This window comes from Hyalella azteca, unplaced genomic scaffold, assembly GCF_000764305.2.
Source record: "Hyalella azteca isolate HAZT.00-mixed unplaced genomic scaffold, Hazt_2.0.2 contig5139, whole genome shotgun sequence".
NCBI classification, from domain to species: Eukaryota; Metazoa; Arthropoda; class Malacostraca; order Amphipoda; family Hyalellidae; genus Hyalella; species Hyalella azteca.
Window position 1 is genome coordinate 612,085 of NW_025935338.1, and position 16,914 is coordinate 628,998.

General features: G+C 40.5%; 1 protein-coding gene across 1 annotated transcript in view; it reads left to right on the forward strand.

The window, feature by feature from the left end:
- Positions 1-16,220, forward strand: part of LOC125177825 (zwei Ig domain protein zig-8-like) — an 84,336-nt gene extending 68,116 nt beyond the window's left edge. Inside the window, exons 5-9 of the mRNA XM_047880302.1 lie at positions 8,519-8,575; positions 11,972-12,144; positions 15,078-15,237; positions 15,592-15,717; positions 16,081-16,220. Of these exons, the coding sequence (XP_047736258.1) occupies positions 8,519-8,575; positions 11,972-12,144; positions 15,078-15,237; positions 15,592-15,717; positions 16,081-16,220 (656 nt within the window). The remainder of the gene's footprint in view (positions 1-8,518; positions 8,576-11,971; positions 12,145-15,077; positions 15,238-15,591; positions 15,718-16,080) is intronic.
- Positions 16,221-16,914: the final 694 nt, after the last annotated feature.

The window sequence follows — 16,914 nt, forward strand, 5'->3', positions numbered from 1 at the left end:
TGTCGGGAGTCTTTCAAGGCTTTGAATTTATTCAGTTATTCATTTAATTTCATGAAAAATTTATTCATGATTGAATAAATGAATTAAATAAAATATGTGGAAATTTATTTTTGCTTCTATTATTATGTACAATGGTTTTTAATTCTCTAGTCTTTTGTGTCAGCCTGTAAAAGCTAATGGTAAAGCAAGTCTTGGAAAGAAACTTGAATAGTGATTATAAGGACCTCACATTCATGCCTCACACAATCAAAGAACCAGAGAAAATGGAATGTTAGGCATCAATATAGCTTTACAGCAGTGGTTCCAAAGTGGACGATATTGTCCCCCTGGGGGCGGTGGAAAGATCTGGGGGGGGCGGTGAGGAAGAAAGGGGCATTTGGGGGGCGGCAGTCCGCGAAGACGAAGTCGTATGTTCGTACATTTGTTTGACAATTTGTACACAACACGTGCAGAACATGACTCCGACTCGAATAAATTTTTACGAGCTCAAAAATCACTATTTGGTAGTTAGAAATTTATATTCAAAATTTCATTCGAATCTGTTCAGTAGTTTGGAAGAAATTCTTTGATCACTGCGAATTTCGGCCCATATCGTCATATAACTACCGAAATAATTTGAAATTTAAAATTTTTTCACAAGCTAAACATCACCGTTAGGTCCTAATGAATACGTGTTCCAAGTTTCTGCGTTCATTAGTTTGGGAGATTTTTCTTGGTCACTGAATTTGGAGATTAGCCGTGAGACCGGCTGCGAGACCGGCCAGGAGTCCGGCCGTAAATTTGTCCGAGCCGTCTTGAATTTCTGGTGCTGAAACAGTTTAAACTGTGAAAAAATAAATTATCTCACTAAATGGGGTTCTATTTGTGAAATACACAATTGTGTTTAACCTTTCTCGTTAAAAATTGCAGCATCCTAATCAAGAAAGAGGCTTTTGTTTTTATACTGTACGTGTCTGTCGGGGGGGGGGGGGCGCTTGGGATTCACTGGGGAGCCAAAGGGGGCGCCAGCCTGAAAAAGTTTGGGAACCACAGCTTTACAGTAATCACACCAACCTTCCATCCATCATGCCACACATCACACCAGCCTACCATCCATCATGCCACACATCACACCAGCCTGCCATCCATCATGCCACACATCACACCAGCCTGCCATCCATCATGCCACGCATCACACCAGCCTACCATCCATCATGCCACGCATCACACCAGCCTAACATCCATCATGCCACTCATCACACCAGCCTGCCATCCATCATGCCACACATTGACATCCTGTCTCGTTTATGGGTCATTTGACCCAGTTTGATACGACAAAAGGACGTCCTGCGGTGCTGCGAGTATAAAAATGAGTCACACTTTTGACAACATGACTAATTCTTTTTTGAGTGATACAAACTGGCAACATACATTACTCATCACATCTTTTCACTCAGAAGACTGGATAGGTCATTTTGTCCAAACAGTGAACACTTGCTGCGTGTAGCTCTGAGACGTCCTTTGACAGTAGCCCTGATATCTCCCAGGCCTAATACTTTCAGAAAAAAGTTAAGAGATCGTATGTTCATGAACCAATCATTTACGGCATTTTAAGCAAAATCCACCAATCACGGACAAGAAAATAGAGCGTAAGTACTTACGTTCAGTTAGCGATTTTTGAAAGTATGGCTCCTGGGCCATAGCTGGGTGATGATGACTCACATATGGGCAAAAGTGTATCGCTATTTGGCCTGTTTTCCCCACACCTCCCCTTCTCCCTTGACTTCTCTTACACCTCGCTGGCCTCGCATTAATTTACAAAAAAAACTCCGAATTTAGGGGAAGAAAATACAGAGAAAAAGATGGCGGCTGCTGCGGTGGCCACCACATTACGCGGCCTATAACCTGTGACCTTTTATAACCTGCCAGCCTGTGATGACCTGCTTGCCTCTCATAACCTGCTGCCTGTGAATTTTCTCCTTTTTAGTCCGTTGCTACACATGAAAAACGTTGTTGCGAGCCAATTTACTTGCCTTGACGTACGTATCGATGATACGAAGCGTATCATCGATATACGCAGTCTAAACACGAATATCCTCTCGAGGATGACGTGCATTAAAGGTTCCCAACCCCTGCTTGTGAGTTCCTTTAGAGTTTATAACTACTGCACAAAGACCAGCCATCCCACATTATATTCATTTTATTCCAGTTGGCCACGCAAATGCACGAAAGAAAATTCTTTTCGAAGTTCCGTAGAAAATTGTATTCGAGGGGATACATTGTTGTTCCCGTATTTATCTGGGTACGTGGCTGTAATAATGAAAGGTTCGGTAATGAAAGAATAAATACGCCTGGAAACGTGCAACAAATTATTGATTATTTTTTTGTCATCGGGAGCTGAGCTTCCCTAAAATTTTCAGAGCGCTTGCTAGCGGGAAAGTTGGTGAAATATCGATTGCAAGATTTGATCATCACAAACAGACAGACAGACATACATGAAAGCGAGCTAAGAAAAACGTGGTAATAATAACAAGAGCAGAAGCAGAGGCTACGTTAGATGAAAATACAGCGCATTGGCTGCGAAAAAATCTACTAACATAAAATAAAGTAATGAAATAAATGTAACAATTTTTATTGTGAAAATTAAGTTGGTTCACTTATATATTAGTTCTATTCAGGGATTAATGTGAGAAGAAGACCTATTATTCGCCGTCCAAAAACACAGAAAAGCACACAGTGCCGTCCACCAACGCAGAAAAGCACACAGCATCGTTCACCTACACAGAACAGCACACAGCGCCGTCCACCTACACGGAAAAGCACACAGCATTTAATCTTGACCGAGGAAAGCATTTGCTGTTTTTTTAACAAGCGTCGAGCAGCTGAACTGAACTCGAAATTCTTGGACCTGGCAGAACCGGTTTGTCCTGAGACAGAATTGCATGTTATGTGCAATATCAGCAATTGTATTGCATGTTTTGTGCAAGGAAAGCAATTGTATTGCATGTTTTATATAATGACAGCAATTGTGTTGCATGTTTTGTGCGATGTCAGTAAGTGCATCAATTGTTTTGTACAATGTCAGCAATTGTATTGCTTGTTTTGTACAATGTCAGCAATTGTAATGCTTTTTTTTACATTGTGAGCAATTGTATTGCATACTTTGGGCATTGTAAGGCAATATGTGCAGCATTTATAAGATTAAATTATTTAATTGAAACTGGTTATATTCAAGCTAAATGAATCAACCTGAGCCTTATGAGCAAATTTAAATACTTATCTTATTGCGGAAATCAATTATTTCTGCTTCACCTTTATGTGGTTAATAAAATTGAATTGAATTGATATGCCTATTGAAAACACTATGGTTATTCAAGCTTATATCTTTTACGTGCAGTGTTTTTAGTAGTCAACAAAATTTCATCAAAGATTTATTATATGCCTATGTCAGAACGAACTCTGAACAAGGTTAAGGCTCTAGGTGTTGACATGCGAGGTGTTCATGAGTCTCAGGACGACCACAAATTAGTCTGTCATTGTCGGGGTGTCTGCATTATTATGATTAACGGAGGTCCCTTCAAAAACAACGCTTTTATTTCAAGCCTCACGCCGCGCCAAAGAACAATGACTCCATCACACCTTGCTGGATTTATGGCTTTAAAACCGCGGGGTCAGGCTTTCAGTGTTGTGACGTTCGTGCGATAGCGGCATATGGAAGATTGAAATTTGCATCTAAATAAGGTGGAAATATACATTTAAATGATCGCTTCGTGTCGGAGGTGACCAATTTTATTGTAATGGATCATAGCGAGACTGATGAGGTTATGCAATCATGAATAAGGCTGGTGATTTATCAGTGCCAAACGAAAAATGAATATTTTTTGCGCGATAATTGTGAGTAATTCCAGGTGACCTGCGATTCCTGAACAGGGTTTTATCAAATAGCTTAATAGGTTGATTTAGGTTACCCTTTTCATCCGGTTTCAAATTTGTTCTGGTAATTCTTCCAACTGCATATATTAGTTTGATCAATTCAGAATCACTTTATTAATTATTATAATAGAACCATAAAGTTCTGATCAACAGCACTAATGAACTGCGATCCAAATTTGAGTTTTCAAACAAAAGAATTCTAAATTTATGTTTTCTAGTGAATATTTGTCGAGACTCGGCATGAATAATTTCCGGATGCGATGTCTGATAATAAAAACAAAACAATAAACTTCGAAAGATACCCGACGCTGAAAACTTGAGTTCCTAAACATAGGTATTCTGAAAATTAATTTCAGCAGAATATCAAAAAAATACTGAATGATTAAATATCCTATTAAATGTATTAGTTATTTGATTGTGAATGAAAACTGATATATTGTAGAGTTGGAATTGGTAAACGCTAAAGCATGATTTTCTTTCAACAATTTCGAGGGTTTAATAACATCATCCATGTGCATGGCTTGCTACCTACAACATCACCCGCTACCTGCAACATCACCCGCTACCTGCAACATCACCCGCTACCTGCAACTTCACCCGCTACTTACATCACCCGCTACCTGCAACATCATCCGCTACCTACAACATAACCCACTGCCTTCAACATCACCCGCTACCTGCAACATCACTCTCTACCTACAACATCACCAGCTACCTGCAACATCACCCGCTACCTGCAACATCACCCGCTACCTACAACATAACCCACTGCCTTCAACATCACCGGCTACCTGCAACATCACCCGCTACCTACAACATCACCCGTTGCCTGCAACATCACCCGCTACCTGCAACATCACCCGCTGCCTGCAACATCATCCGCTACCTGCAACATCACCCGCTACCTGCAACATCACCCGCTACCTGCAACATCACCCGCTACCTGCAACATCACCCGCTGCCTGCAACATCACCCGCTACCTGCAACATCACCTGCTCCCTTCAACATCCAAGCGTGGGCCGCAACGGATATGTTATCTTGAACTTCAAACAAGCTCCTGCGGTCCAACATTCCTCCATATAATTTATATGGATGACTTTAGCAACTCTGGCTCAGAGAGGGCAACTTGCTCGTCCATAATAACTGAAGCTGCTTCGACTTTCCCCTTGCCTGGTCGACCATAGATACATAACGTGTAGTTTAATATTAAATTCTCTGAACAACAGGGAAACATTGCGAATAGTTTAGTTTTTTATTCCTCTCACAATTAAAATCAAACGCTTTCTCTGGCCATAAATCGCACGCATATACTTAAATATGTATTTTCATACATAGTTTACTCCTTGGCTGAATTGTGTTCATAAAAAATTATTTTCAAGGCATTTCTTCACGTGCTGTGCATGAGCTGAAGTAATAAATCACTAAGGATGAAGCGCTAAGAATGCCGGGATTTGCTATGGAGATTTTGTGACCTACGGTCGCCAGAGCTCATCTGATCTGAAGCTTCACAGCACCACACACTATATTACGATGATTATTTTAATAAATATAGTAACAAAAAACCTTCTTTGCGATTTGAAAAATTTATGGCAGAATTTGTACACAAGTTTTTTTAGTTCGTAGCTTTCGTTAGTTTAATGCGACGTTTTTTATTATCTTAGCTTATAAATGTTTCTAATAATCATCCTGGGTCACATTTTGGTTCAAGCTTCAACAAATATTTCTTAGTGGGCGAATAAATACCGTAAATTTTTTTGCCTAATTTTCTAAGTGTCGTATCTTCAGATATGAATTAACCTCATGTCTGTCCAAATAATTTACTTTAAATAAACTATTAACTTTAGAAAATTGTTCACAAAAAATCGTTGTTCCCTGACTGGCGTGTCTTTCATTCTCATGGCATTGACATGACATGGACTATGGGTTGTCAAGACGTAGAGTTTGTAATTTTTTACAAATTAGAATAGAATAGAAGTGTCGGCGTTGAAGAAATAGGCCCATGGCCAACAAATTAAACTGAATTTGTTCCGGAATACAATATTGTAAGAAATGCGTTGTCTCTTGGCAAGTTTCCTTTCTCAAATACTTTTTCCCATAGCAAAAAAATATTTTTCCCCTAACAAAAAAAAATTTTTTTTAACACACGGACTGACAAGCTACACCCCGCACACGGGCTGACAAGCTACACCCCGCACACGGGCTGACAAGCTACACCCCGCACACGGGCTGACAAGCAACACCCCGCACACGGGCTGACAAGCAACACCCTGCACACGGGCTGACAAGCAACACCCCGCACACGGGCTGATAAGCAACACAACCCTGCACACGGGCTGACAAGCAACACCCTGCACACGGGCTGATAAGCAACACCCTGCACACGGGCTGACAAGCAACACCCTGCACACGGGCTGATAAGCAACACCCCCAATATATATTTAACCAATATATATTTAACAAAAGTAAATAGCATTTTCCCTTAGCAAAAAGTGTTTTTTTCCCTTAGCAAGAAATACTTTTCCTTTTGCAATAAGTACTTTTTCCCATAGAAATCAAGATTCTTTTTGCAATTCATTTAACACACGACAATATTTCTAGTAAAATAGAACGTCACTTTTACATGAAATTTGAATACTTTTTTTCCAATCATCGATGTCAATAATCGCCAAAGCTACATTCTTTTCTGTGTACAATTTTTGTATACTGACATCATTATGAGAGCTGTGATGCAATCGTTGAGGGCTGTGATGCAAATTTTGTGGGCTCTGATGCAAATTTTGAGAGCTGTGGTGGAAACATTTAGGGCTTTGATGCAGACGTTGATGGCTGTGGTGCAAGAGCCTCACAAACATTGAGGGCTATGATGCAAACATTGAGATCTCTGATGCAAATATTGAGAGCTTTGGTGCAAATATTGAGAGCTGTGAGGCCGACGTTGAGGACTGCGATGCAAACATCACAGCTCTGTAGGCTCGGGAGGCCTAAGCTGTCCGCATTAACCTCAGTGCGACTACAGGCGCTGATAAGGCGTGTGTGCCAAGACAGTCGTGCCTGTTCTCAGAAAACTTAATGGATTATATTGTCCAAATGGTGACACGCTTACTCGCCAACAGCACGAGAAAGGAGCGGTCGTAGCACTGATGCCTGGTTATTCTGGGTCCGGATAACCTACACACGGGCAAAAAGTGCATCTTTATTTGAACAAACCTCTCTTGTTTCTCTGTGTGTGTAATCTTTGTAATTCAGCTCCACCAAACTAGTTTTTTTAAGAATTTTGTTGTCGCTTAGGCTCTTAAAAGTGATATAAAAGTTGCGTAAAACTGAGTTCACAATTGCAGGGGCACTACGAGCCTGAATTTAATCAGGTGTTACCGGCCATAACGACTTTGTTTGCCGGTTCACTTGCGTTTGTTTCGCTCGAAAAACGTTGACCTTTTGTTAATCTCATTCAATTTGTTCTTCGATTGAATCTGATTCTATTTCGTGACTATAGAAGCCTCGTTTGTTATTGATCTGAGCCATCAAAATGTTCGTGATTACAAATTTCTTCTTATTTTTATTTTCGGAAACCAGCAATTGCGGTGATTGTTCCACGACTGGTTTTCGCTATAAAATTTTCGAAATTGCAGCTGAAACCTTCGAAAGGATAAGCTATTTGAGTCAAATGACCTGGCAAAGACCTAAAATTCTGGCTCATAGAGTAAATAGAAAATTTGCTGAAAATTAATCTTTGAAAACGAAGCCTATTAAGGGAATTGGTAAATTGTACCGCATTCTATGATCTATGTTCTAATATTTAGCTGCCTAAATAAAGCCTCACTTGAGACAACAAATGAAGTATTGTAGAAATAAATTGAACCAAAAATATTAGGTGGATCTGTTGTAATTGGCAGATAAAAAAATCATTAAAGATGCTGCCATTGGATCCGAGTTTGTTCATCGAATACATATTAATCAAGCATCCATATTATGCCTTCGTTTGTTGCTCATTTTATGAATGAAGAATCACATAAGCTCAGTGAAAATTCATTAAGGCAAGATAATCCTTTATTCCGTGCATTTTATTGGTACAATTCATAAAACTGCTCCGTTTTATCTACTTTCATTTTGAACTATTTACTCAGCTGTCCCATTGCCATACAGCTGAATCTCTTATAATCCCCGCATTTTATAAATTCAGTTATATATACACGCATGCCCCATTCACAGGATGGTACTGATGATTTTATGCAGCAACCGATCTTCAAGTTAAAATGTGACATTTGCTTCATCTCAATTAATTGGGTGGTTACAAAATTTGTCTCTCGATACTGCAGTGGTAGCTAATTATTAGAAAAGTACGATTTGAAGAAAAGCGGCTATAGTTCAAAATGTTAAAATATAGTACCACGGTATTTCCAACATTCCACATAATTCGGGTACATAAATATAATATTTATCTTCATGCCGCTCCCTTCAACTACTTTCTGGAAAACTCGAGAAACTTGTTTATTCAGGTGAGGTTGTGGCATCCAATCTTCCTTTAAAACTTCGCCAAACTAACCCAAACTTTTACCCCGCGAATATCACCTGAAACTTAACTCTTATAAAACTTTGTTCTTTCAGATCGAAATCTGCTGGACAAATCCCTGTACAAGATTCCTTCGGAGCATTCCAAAGAAGGTAAGTCTTGGAGATTTGTTCTTCCTACATCGAAGGAGGCGCCTGAAGGAAACGCCTGAATCCTTTACCATCAGCTCGACCAAACCCCACGCATTAACGTGCAAATTCGCTCTCCGCAGCGTCTATTTTCTGACTTTGTTCCTTCACTTCGTTTCGCTCATTAACCGTGAAAGGATTATATCAACTGGAAAATTTTCAACTTTTTTACGTGAATTAAGATGAGAAATAAAATTTGGTCATCTCTAATATAAAAAATAATTTATAATCCCCTCACTAATGACCGATCAGCGTAGACATACACTGAACTTTGCGAGATCAGTAAAATAAGCTTAAAAGTTACAGAAATTTTATAGAAAGAATAATAGAAGTTTTATTTTTTATTCCCTATCGTGAAATATAAGAATTGATCTTAAGAGGTAATGAATCCGAACTTTAAAAGGCCCTAACATCTTTTGTAGCGAAAAACCCTGCTGGCAAAATAATTTAATCTCTCCCGAGAAGCACATATTTTTTTCAGGTTTAATAAAAAAGAAACCTTTATAAAAGTTTCATAGTGCATGAAAAGTTTCACGAAACGATTGTGTTGAAGATTGAGATTATTAGGGCAAGTATTAATAATTTCACATTGTCCAGCCTCTCCATGAGCCAGGACATCGATTAAAAAAGTTTCTTCGTTAAATATTGAATGGTATAACTTCACTATGAATGATGGAGGAGCGTGAAAGTTAATTTTGTAAAACCAAGGACAAATTCAAATAGAATTAAATCTGTATGACGAATTACCAGCCGCCCAATTTTTCTGTAAGGAAGGCAAATTTAAGTCAAATATGCTCTTTATCAATTTTAATCAAGGCTCACACTGGACAGAGCGTCCACAATTAACTATTTTACGCGCTCAGAAGCAGACAGTTGAACATCAACTTTAAATTCGAAAAAGACGTTGTCTCAGCGTGGCTTATGACTGCAGCGTTCACAACGTTAACAGCTAGTGAGGAAACTTATCAATAAAAATTGTCGGTTACGATATCTAAAGTTCCTGTTAGGAGAGTCGATAGTGATTAGTAACAAGAACAGTAAGTGACAACAAGAACAGCCAGTGACAACAACGACAGTAAGTGACAACAAGAACAGCCAGTGACAACATGGACAGTATATGACAACAACATCAGTAAGTGACAACAAGAAGAGTAAGTGGCAACAACAGTAAGTGACAACACGAATAGCCAGTGACAACATGGACAGTAAGTGACAACAAGAACAGTAAGTGATAACAACACCAGTAAGTGATAACAACAACAGTAAGTGACAACAAAAACAGTAAGTGACAACAACAACAGTATGTGACAACAACAACAGTAAGTGACAACAACAACAGTAAGTGACAACAACAACAGCAGGTGACAACAACAACAGTAAGCGACAGCAGCAATAGTAAGTGACAACAACAACAGTAAGTGACAACAACAATAGTAAATGACAACAACAACAGTAAGTGACAACAACAACAGTAAATGACAACAATAGTAGGTGACAACAACAACAGTAAGTGACAACAACAACAACAGTAAGTGACAACAACAACAACAGTAAGTGACAACAACAATAGTAAGTGACAACAACAAAAGTAGGTGACAACAACGACAACAGTAAGTGACAACAACAATAATAGGTGATAACAACAACAGTAAGTGACAACAACAGTAAGTGACAAAAACAATAGTAGGTGACAACAACAACAGTAAGTGACAACAACAACCTTAAGTGACAACAAGAACAGTAAGTGACAACAAGAACAGTAAACTGCACCATGGACACTGGACAGTGAGTGTCAACATTGAGTGGTGACATGACCTCTACCATTCACAATTACCAAATGCATTTCTCATAGCATCCAAACTTAAACTAAAATGGAAGCCAGAAATGACCGTTGCTGGTGGTTAGATGGCAGCGGCCGTTGCCGAGACATGTGATGCCCTCGTGTAGGCAGTAAACTGCCGTATCTGAAAACTTTGGCTGCTCCAATTACTGTACGGATGTTCGACTGTGGCATCACGACGCTCGCTACGAAATGGGTTTCCGCTAGCAGCTCCACTTCGGTATTTTATTCGATCTTGAGACGTGAAATTTAAAGCCCTGACCTGACAGGTCCAAAGCTTAGAGCCAACCATGCAAATTGATTTCCACTCCTTGTTCCCATCTTGAATTTCCATATTTTTTAGCTTCCAATCGAATATCTACGGAGGAATCTCCTTAAATCCTTAGAAGAAATTACCTGTTGTGAATTCACGGAAATTCTGTAAAAAGAACTCGGCATGCACAGTGAACGAAAAAAAAAGATTTTCCTAGAGTCGGACAGAAAAAAATTTGTATTACGTACATTTGAAGCCAGTAGAGAGTATGAGCTTTCATTCTAATTTTTAAATTTGGACACTTTTTGTACGATTTTCTTGTCCGTATTGTTATCTTCTTAATTAGTTAACGTTTTGACCAGCATCTCACTTTAGTATCAAAATCCCTTCATTCGTTTACAAGTGATTTCGAAAAGTAAGCCGGGTTACACAATGTCAAGCGCCGGTGTAAGTCCACTGACAGTTGTTTTCGAGAGGTCATGTTTCCGAAGGTATGCCGCCAAATTAATCTAGTTTAATTTGACTACAATTAAGGGGCACTACAGGATCATTCTCCTGCCTCATTCCGCTGCCTCATTCCCTGCCTCGTTTCCTGCTTCATTCTCCTGCCTCATTCCGCTGCCTCATTCCGCTGCCTCATTCCCTGCCTCGTTCCCTGCTTCATTCCCTGCCTCATTCCGCTGCCTCATTCCCCTGCTTCATTCCCTGCCTCATTCCCCGGACGATATTTAGTCCGCGCCCAGGCTCGTTTGTCTACCTCAGGCGCTCGTACGTAAGGCCCAATGTCCAGCGAATGTTCTCCATCGCAAGGCAATTTCTACCAATGTCCAGTGAATGTTTTCCGTCGCAAGCCAATTTTCTACCAATGTCCGGCGAATGTTCTCCATCGCAAGCCAATTTTCTACCAATATCCGGCGAATGTCTTCCATCGCAAGCCAATTTTCTACCAATGTCAAGCGAATGTTCTCCATCGCAGGCCAATATTCTACCAATGTCCAGCGAATGTTCTCCATCGCAGGCCAATATTCTACCAATGTCCAGCGAATGTTCTCCATCGCAGGCCAATATTCTACCAATGTCCAGCGAATGTTCTCCATCGCAGGCCAATTTTCTACCAATGTCCAGCGAATGTTCTCCATCGCAGGCCAATTTCCTACCAATGTCCAGCTACTGTTCTCTATTGCGGCAACGTTTTTTTAAATTTCCAGCAAATTGTCTACATCGCAGGCTTATTTTTTCAATTTGTATAAAATATTTACCATCGCAGGCGTATTTTCGACGGTGATCGTGGGCAAGGAACAGCGATTCCTGCAGGCGGGTTCACTCCTGTCGCTCGACTGCGTCGTCCGACACACGAAGAACCCGCCACCCGCGGTCCTTTGGTACAAGAACGGTGAATTGCTCGATTATGACTCACCGAGAGGAGGAATTGCCATACAGGTAAAGTGTTCTATGCATCTAAAATAATCCAGGTCTCTGTTAAACTTGAACTAATAACTTAAGCCTGAAAATCGGACTGAACTCCAAAGGTAGCTCTAGCTCCATGGGTAATAATTTACAGAAAATTCGTACCTTGGTCCGCAGGAAATATTCTTAGATGTAACATCTTTTCGTTATTAAATTTTATTTGAGAAAAAAGTGGGAAGCTTTAACTATTCCTCCATACTTGGATGGACCACAAATTATGCAGCAGCATAGGCTGGAGCGTCGGATGAACTAGCGACACAATGTGAAAGATGTACCTTTGCCAAAATACTATTTTAGCTTTTTGACCCATGCACCCAATAATCATTTTGAGCGTTATTTTTTACTGAAAAATATCGACCACACAGACATCTGAATAATTGAGAATATTACGCTGAAAATTTGCGAGAATATTACGCTGAAAATTATAAGTGAATTGTCTCTGAATTAAAATTGAAACATGATTCCTCTGGAAATTGAAAAAGTAAAAATGAATAGAATTTAGAATCAAGTGCTCTACTTTAATTGTTCTGAGAGAACAGCGGTTGAGAGAACTGCAGTTCATTTTAATTCGCATTTATGGCTATAATAAGCATAAAGCTTCGAGTGCATTACAGCCACTCCTGTCGGGAGCAGCTGCTGTGTAGAGAGCTCCGCGCCTCAAGTTAATAACAGTGAGACTCATCTAGCGAAGTTACCCTTGAAGTAAAGGAATATCCTCTGGTAGCGGTGATACCGAGACGCTTCATCCAGCAGAGTTACCCTTAAAGTAAAGATATATCACTCACTAGGAGTAATACCGAGGCTTCAGTTCATCTAGCGAAGTTACTCTTAAAGTAAAGAAGGCCTTGAAGTGAAGGTGTATCCTTCTGTAACCCTGATACCGTGGCGTCGCTTTACTTATCAATGTATGCCTTAAAATATTGGTGTATCCCTCAAAAGCGTGATACCGAGTCCTTCTTTTAGCAAAGTATCCATTTGAAGATAGATTGATCGTTTTGTAGCCGTCTAGTAGTAGAGTAAAATAACATTAAATTATAAATTGAATTTATGTTGCCACTTCCATTTTTCAAAAAATATGGGAGGAGCATAAATTTCACTGTCCGAGTCAAAGCTTCTATTTCAATATTCATATTTTAATTTTTGGACATGATATGGGGTTGTATGGGTTGTCTTGACACATTTTGGACTGACGAAAGAACATGTCAGAGCTACGCCATTTCTCTGCTCGTGCTGTGGGTAAGATAGCGTTTCACTATTTTAACAATCTGACCCGTTCAATTTTATGATGTCAGAGAGTCGGTCTACATCCAAACAGTTGCGGTGCCCATTGAAGAAATGCATCTTTCCATCTATGCTAAACTTACAAATTGCAGAGAATCCAAATTTTAAATACCTAGAAAGTAAACAATTGTACATTTATATTTAACATTGCTTTTTAACCTGTTAAAGCTAACTGCTGAGCTCAGGTCATTGATTTCTGTCTACACACTGAACTGCTGCACAACATGACACGGCATGCAGCAAGATTGTTACTTGTGTAGCGTAATTATACATAATCACGTCTCTGATGTTTATCTTCTTGACTCGTTTAGTTATCTGCAGGTCATGATTGCTGGGTAATGTAGGACGAGCTAGGTACTAATAGCCCTGGTCAGTGCGTGACACGAAGCTGCACGCTAGGGTGGTCATTAATTTTTAATTAAAATGTCTGTTTAATTAGTTTCTGTACAATGAATATTTCAAATGTTGCATCTTAACAATAACGAATAATATATATTGAATTAATATTTTAGTAAATATCTTAAATGCCGCATCGTGATCACGGTTAAATGCGTAGCTTGGTTTATTGCGTTTGAAGTCGGGTTTAGTCAAATTAAAAGTTATTGATCAACAACTTTTAATTTCCGCCCAATAAAGAGTATTTCTGTACTCATCAGTTTAATTTTTTAGCTGAGAAGTAAGAGGCTAATTAATCGAACTTTCAACCAACCAATACAATGTTAAGCTTGCTAAAGAATATATTGTGATTATTTATTGACATTTATTGAACTGATGTTAATTTTTTACAAGAAAGATGTTCGACTGAAAAAATCTATACTTTTTTATGTACGTTCAATTATATTGGTCGCCGAACTGATGCTCTATTCCCGAACTCAATTCTATTCAATGCAAATAAGTCGCTATGTAACTTGTGTCTCCGGACCTTATTCTTTTTATAAACCTAATTGTTCTTCAAATGTCCACTTCAATTATTTTCATATTTGTATGATCGTTTCGACCGTGTACGGATGTGTTTATTTTATAATTATTCGCCATTATTTATGAGTACTTTCTCTTCATTTATTGTTTATTCATCATCATTAATTACTTCTTTGTTGTCATCCGTTACTTATTTTTATCACATAATATATCATTGTACTAATTAATTTTCATTTGCCATTATTAAACATTTCTTTGTCATCATCAAATATATATTGATCAACATTAATAAATTATGTAATTCCGCGGCTGCGTTGAGAATTGGAGAAGACGGGGCAGTCAAGCTCGCATTTGCTGCTAATAATATATAATTTTATTAATTATCATTATTCTTTGTTTTGATTAAGCATTTGTTGGTTATTATTTATTTTGTATCGCTGTGATGGCAGTTGAAGAAGCACACGAGTGCGTTTTGCGGCTATTAATATTTAATTCTATTAATTAATTATTTTCTTGTTCTGTTTAAGCATTTATTATTCATTATTTATTAATTTTGTATGGCTGTGATGGCAGTTGGAGAAGACGGGCGCGCAGACGAGCTCGCATTTGCTGCTAATAATATTTAATTTTATTAATTATTTAAATACTTGTTCCGATTAATCATTTATTTGTCATTATTTATTTATTTCGTATCGCTGTGTTTGCAGTTGGAAAAGACGGGCGCGCAGACGAGCTCGCATTTGCTGCTGTCAGCGATGAGGCTCTCGGACGCCGGCAACTACACGTGCGCTCCCGTCGACGCCCCAGCGGCGACTGTGACTGTACACGTGTACAGCGGTGAGTGGGACTGTGATGAGTGGGACTGTGGTGAGTGGGACTGTGATGTGTGGGAGTGTGATGAGTGGGACTGTGATGAGTGGGACTGTGATGAGTGGGACTGTGGTGAGTAAGAGTGTGATGAGTGGGACTGTGGTGAGTGGGACTGTGATGAGTGGGACTGTGATGAGTGGGACTGTGATGAGTGGGACTGTGATGAGTGGGACTGTGGTGAGTAAGAGTGTGATGAGTGGGACTGTGGTGAGTGGGACTGTGGTGAGTAAGAGTGTGATGAGTGGGACTGTGATGTGTGGGAGTGTGATGAGTGGGACTGTGATGAGTGGGACTGTGATGAGTAGGCCTGTGATGAGTGGGACTGTGATGAGTGGGCCTGTGATGAGTGAGACTGTGATGAGTGGGACTGTGATGAGTGGGACTGTGGTGAGTGGGCCTGTGATGAGTGGGACTATGATGAGTGGGCCTGTGATGAGTGGGACTGTGGTGAGTTGGCCTGTGATGAGTGGGACTGTGGTGAGTAAGAGTGTGATGAGTGGGAGTGTGATGAGTGGGACTGTGGTGAGTAAGAGTGTGATGAGTGGGAGTGTGATGAGTGGGACTGTGATGAGTAGGACTGTGATGAGTGGGACTGTGATGAGTGGGCCTGTGATGAGTGGGCCTGTGATGAGTGGAACTGTGGTGAGTTAGAGTGTGATGAGTGGGACTGTGATGAGTGGGACTGTGGTGAGTAAGAGTGTGATGAGTGGGAGTGTGATGAGTGGGACTGTGATGAGTGGGACTGTGATGAGTGGGACTGTGGTGAGTGGGACTGTGGTGAGTAGGACTGTTATGAGTGGGACTGTGATGAGAGGGACTGTGATGAGTGGGACTGTGAAGAGTGGGAGTATGATGAGTGGGACTGTGGTGAGTGGGACTATGATGAGTGGGACTGTGATGAGAGGGACTGCGATGAGTGGGACAGTGTTGAGTGGGACTGTGATGAGTGGGACTGTGATGAGTGGGACTGTGGTGAGTAAGAGTGTGATGAGTGGGACTGTGGTGAGTGGGACAGTGATGAGTGGGACTGTGATGAGTGGGACTGTGATGAGTGGGACTGTGATGAGTGGGACTGTATTGAGTGGGACTGTTATGAGTGGGACTGTGTTGAGTGGGACTGTGATGAGTGGGACTGTGGTGAGTGGGACTGTGATGAGTGGGACTGTGATGAGTGGGACTGTTATGAGTGGGACTGTGTTGAGTGGGACTGTGATGAGTGGGACTGTGATGAGTGGGACTATGATGAGTGGGACTGTGATGAGTGGGACTGTGGTGAGTGGGACTGTGATGAGTGGGACTGTCATGAGTGGGACTGTGATGAGTGAGACTGTGATGAGTTGGACTGTGATGAGAGGGACTGATGAGTGGGACTGCCATGAGTGGGACTGTGATGAGGGGGACTGTGATGAGTGGGACTGTGATGAGTGGGACTGTGATGAGTGGGACTGTGNGGTAACTCCTGATAGCGCCTCACATGGTAACTCCTGATAGCGCCTCACATGGTAACTCCTGATAGCGCCTCACATGGTAACTCCTGATAGCGCCTCACATGGTAACTCCTGATAGCGCCTCACATGGTAACTCCTGATAGCGCCTCACATGGTAACTCCTGATAGCGCCTCACATGGTAACTCCTGATAGCGCCTCACATGGTAACTCCTGATAGCGCCTCAC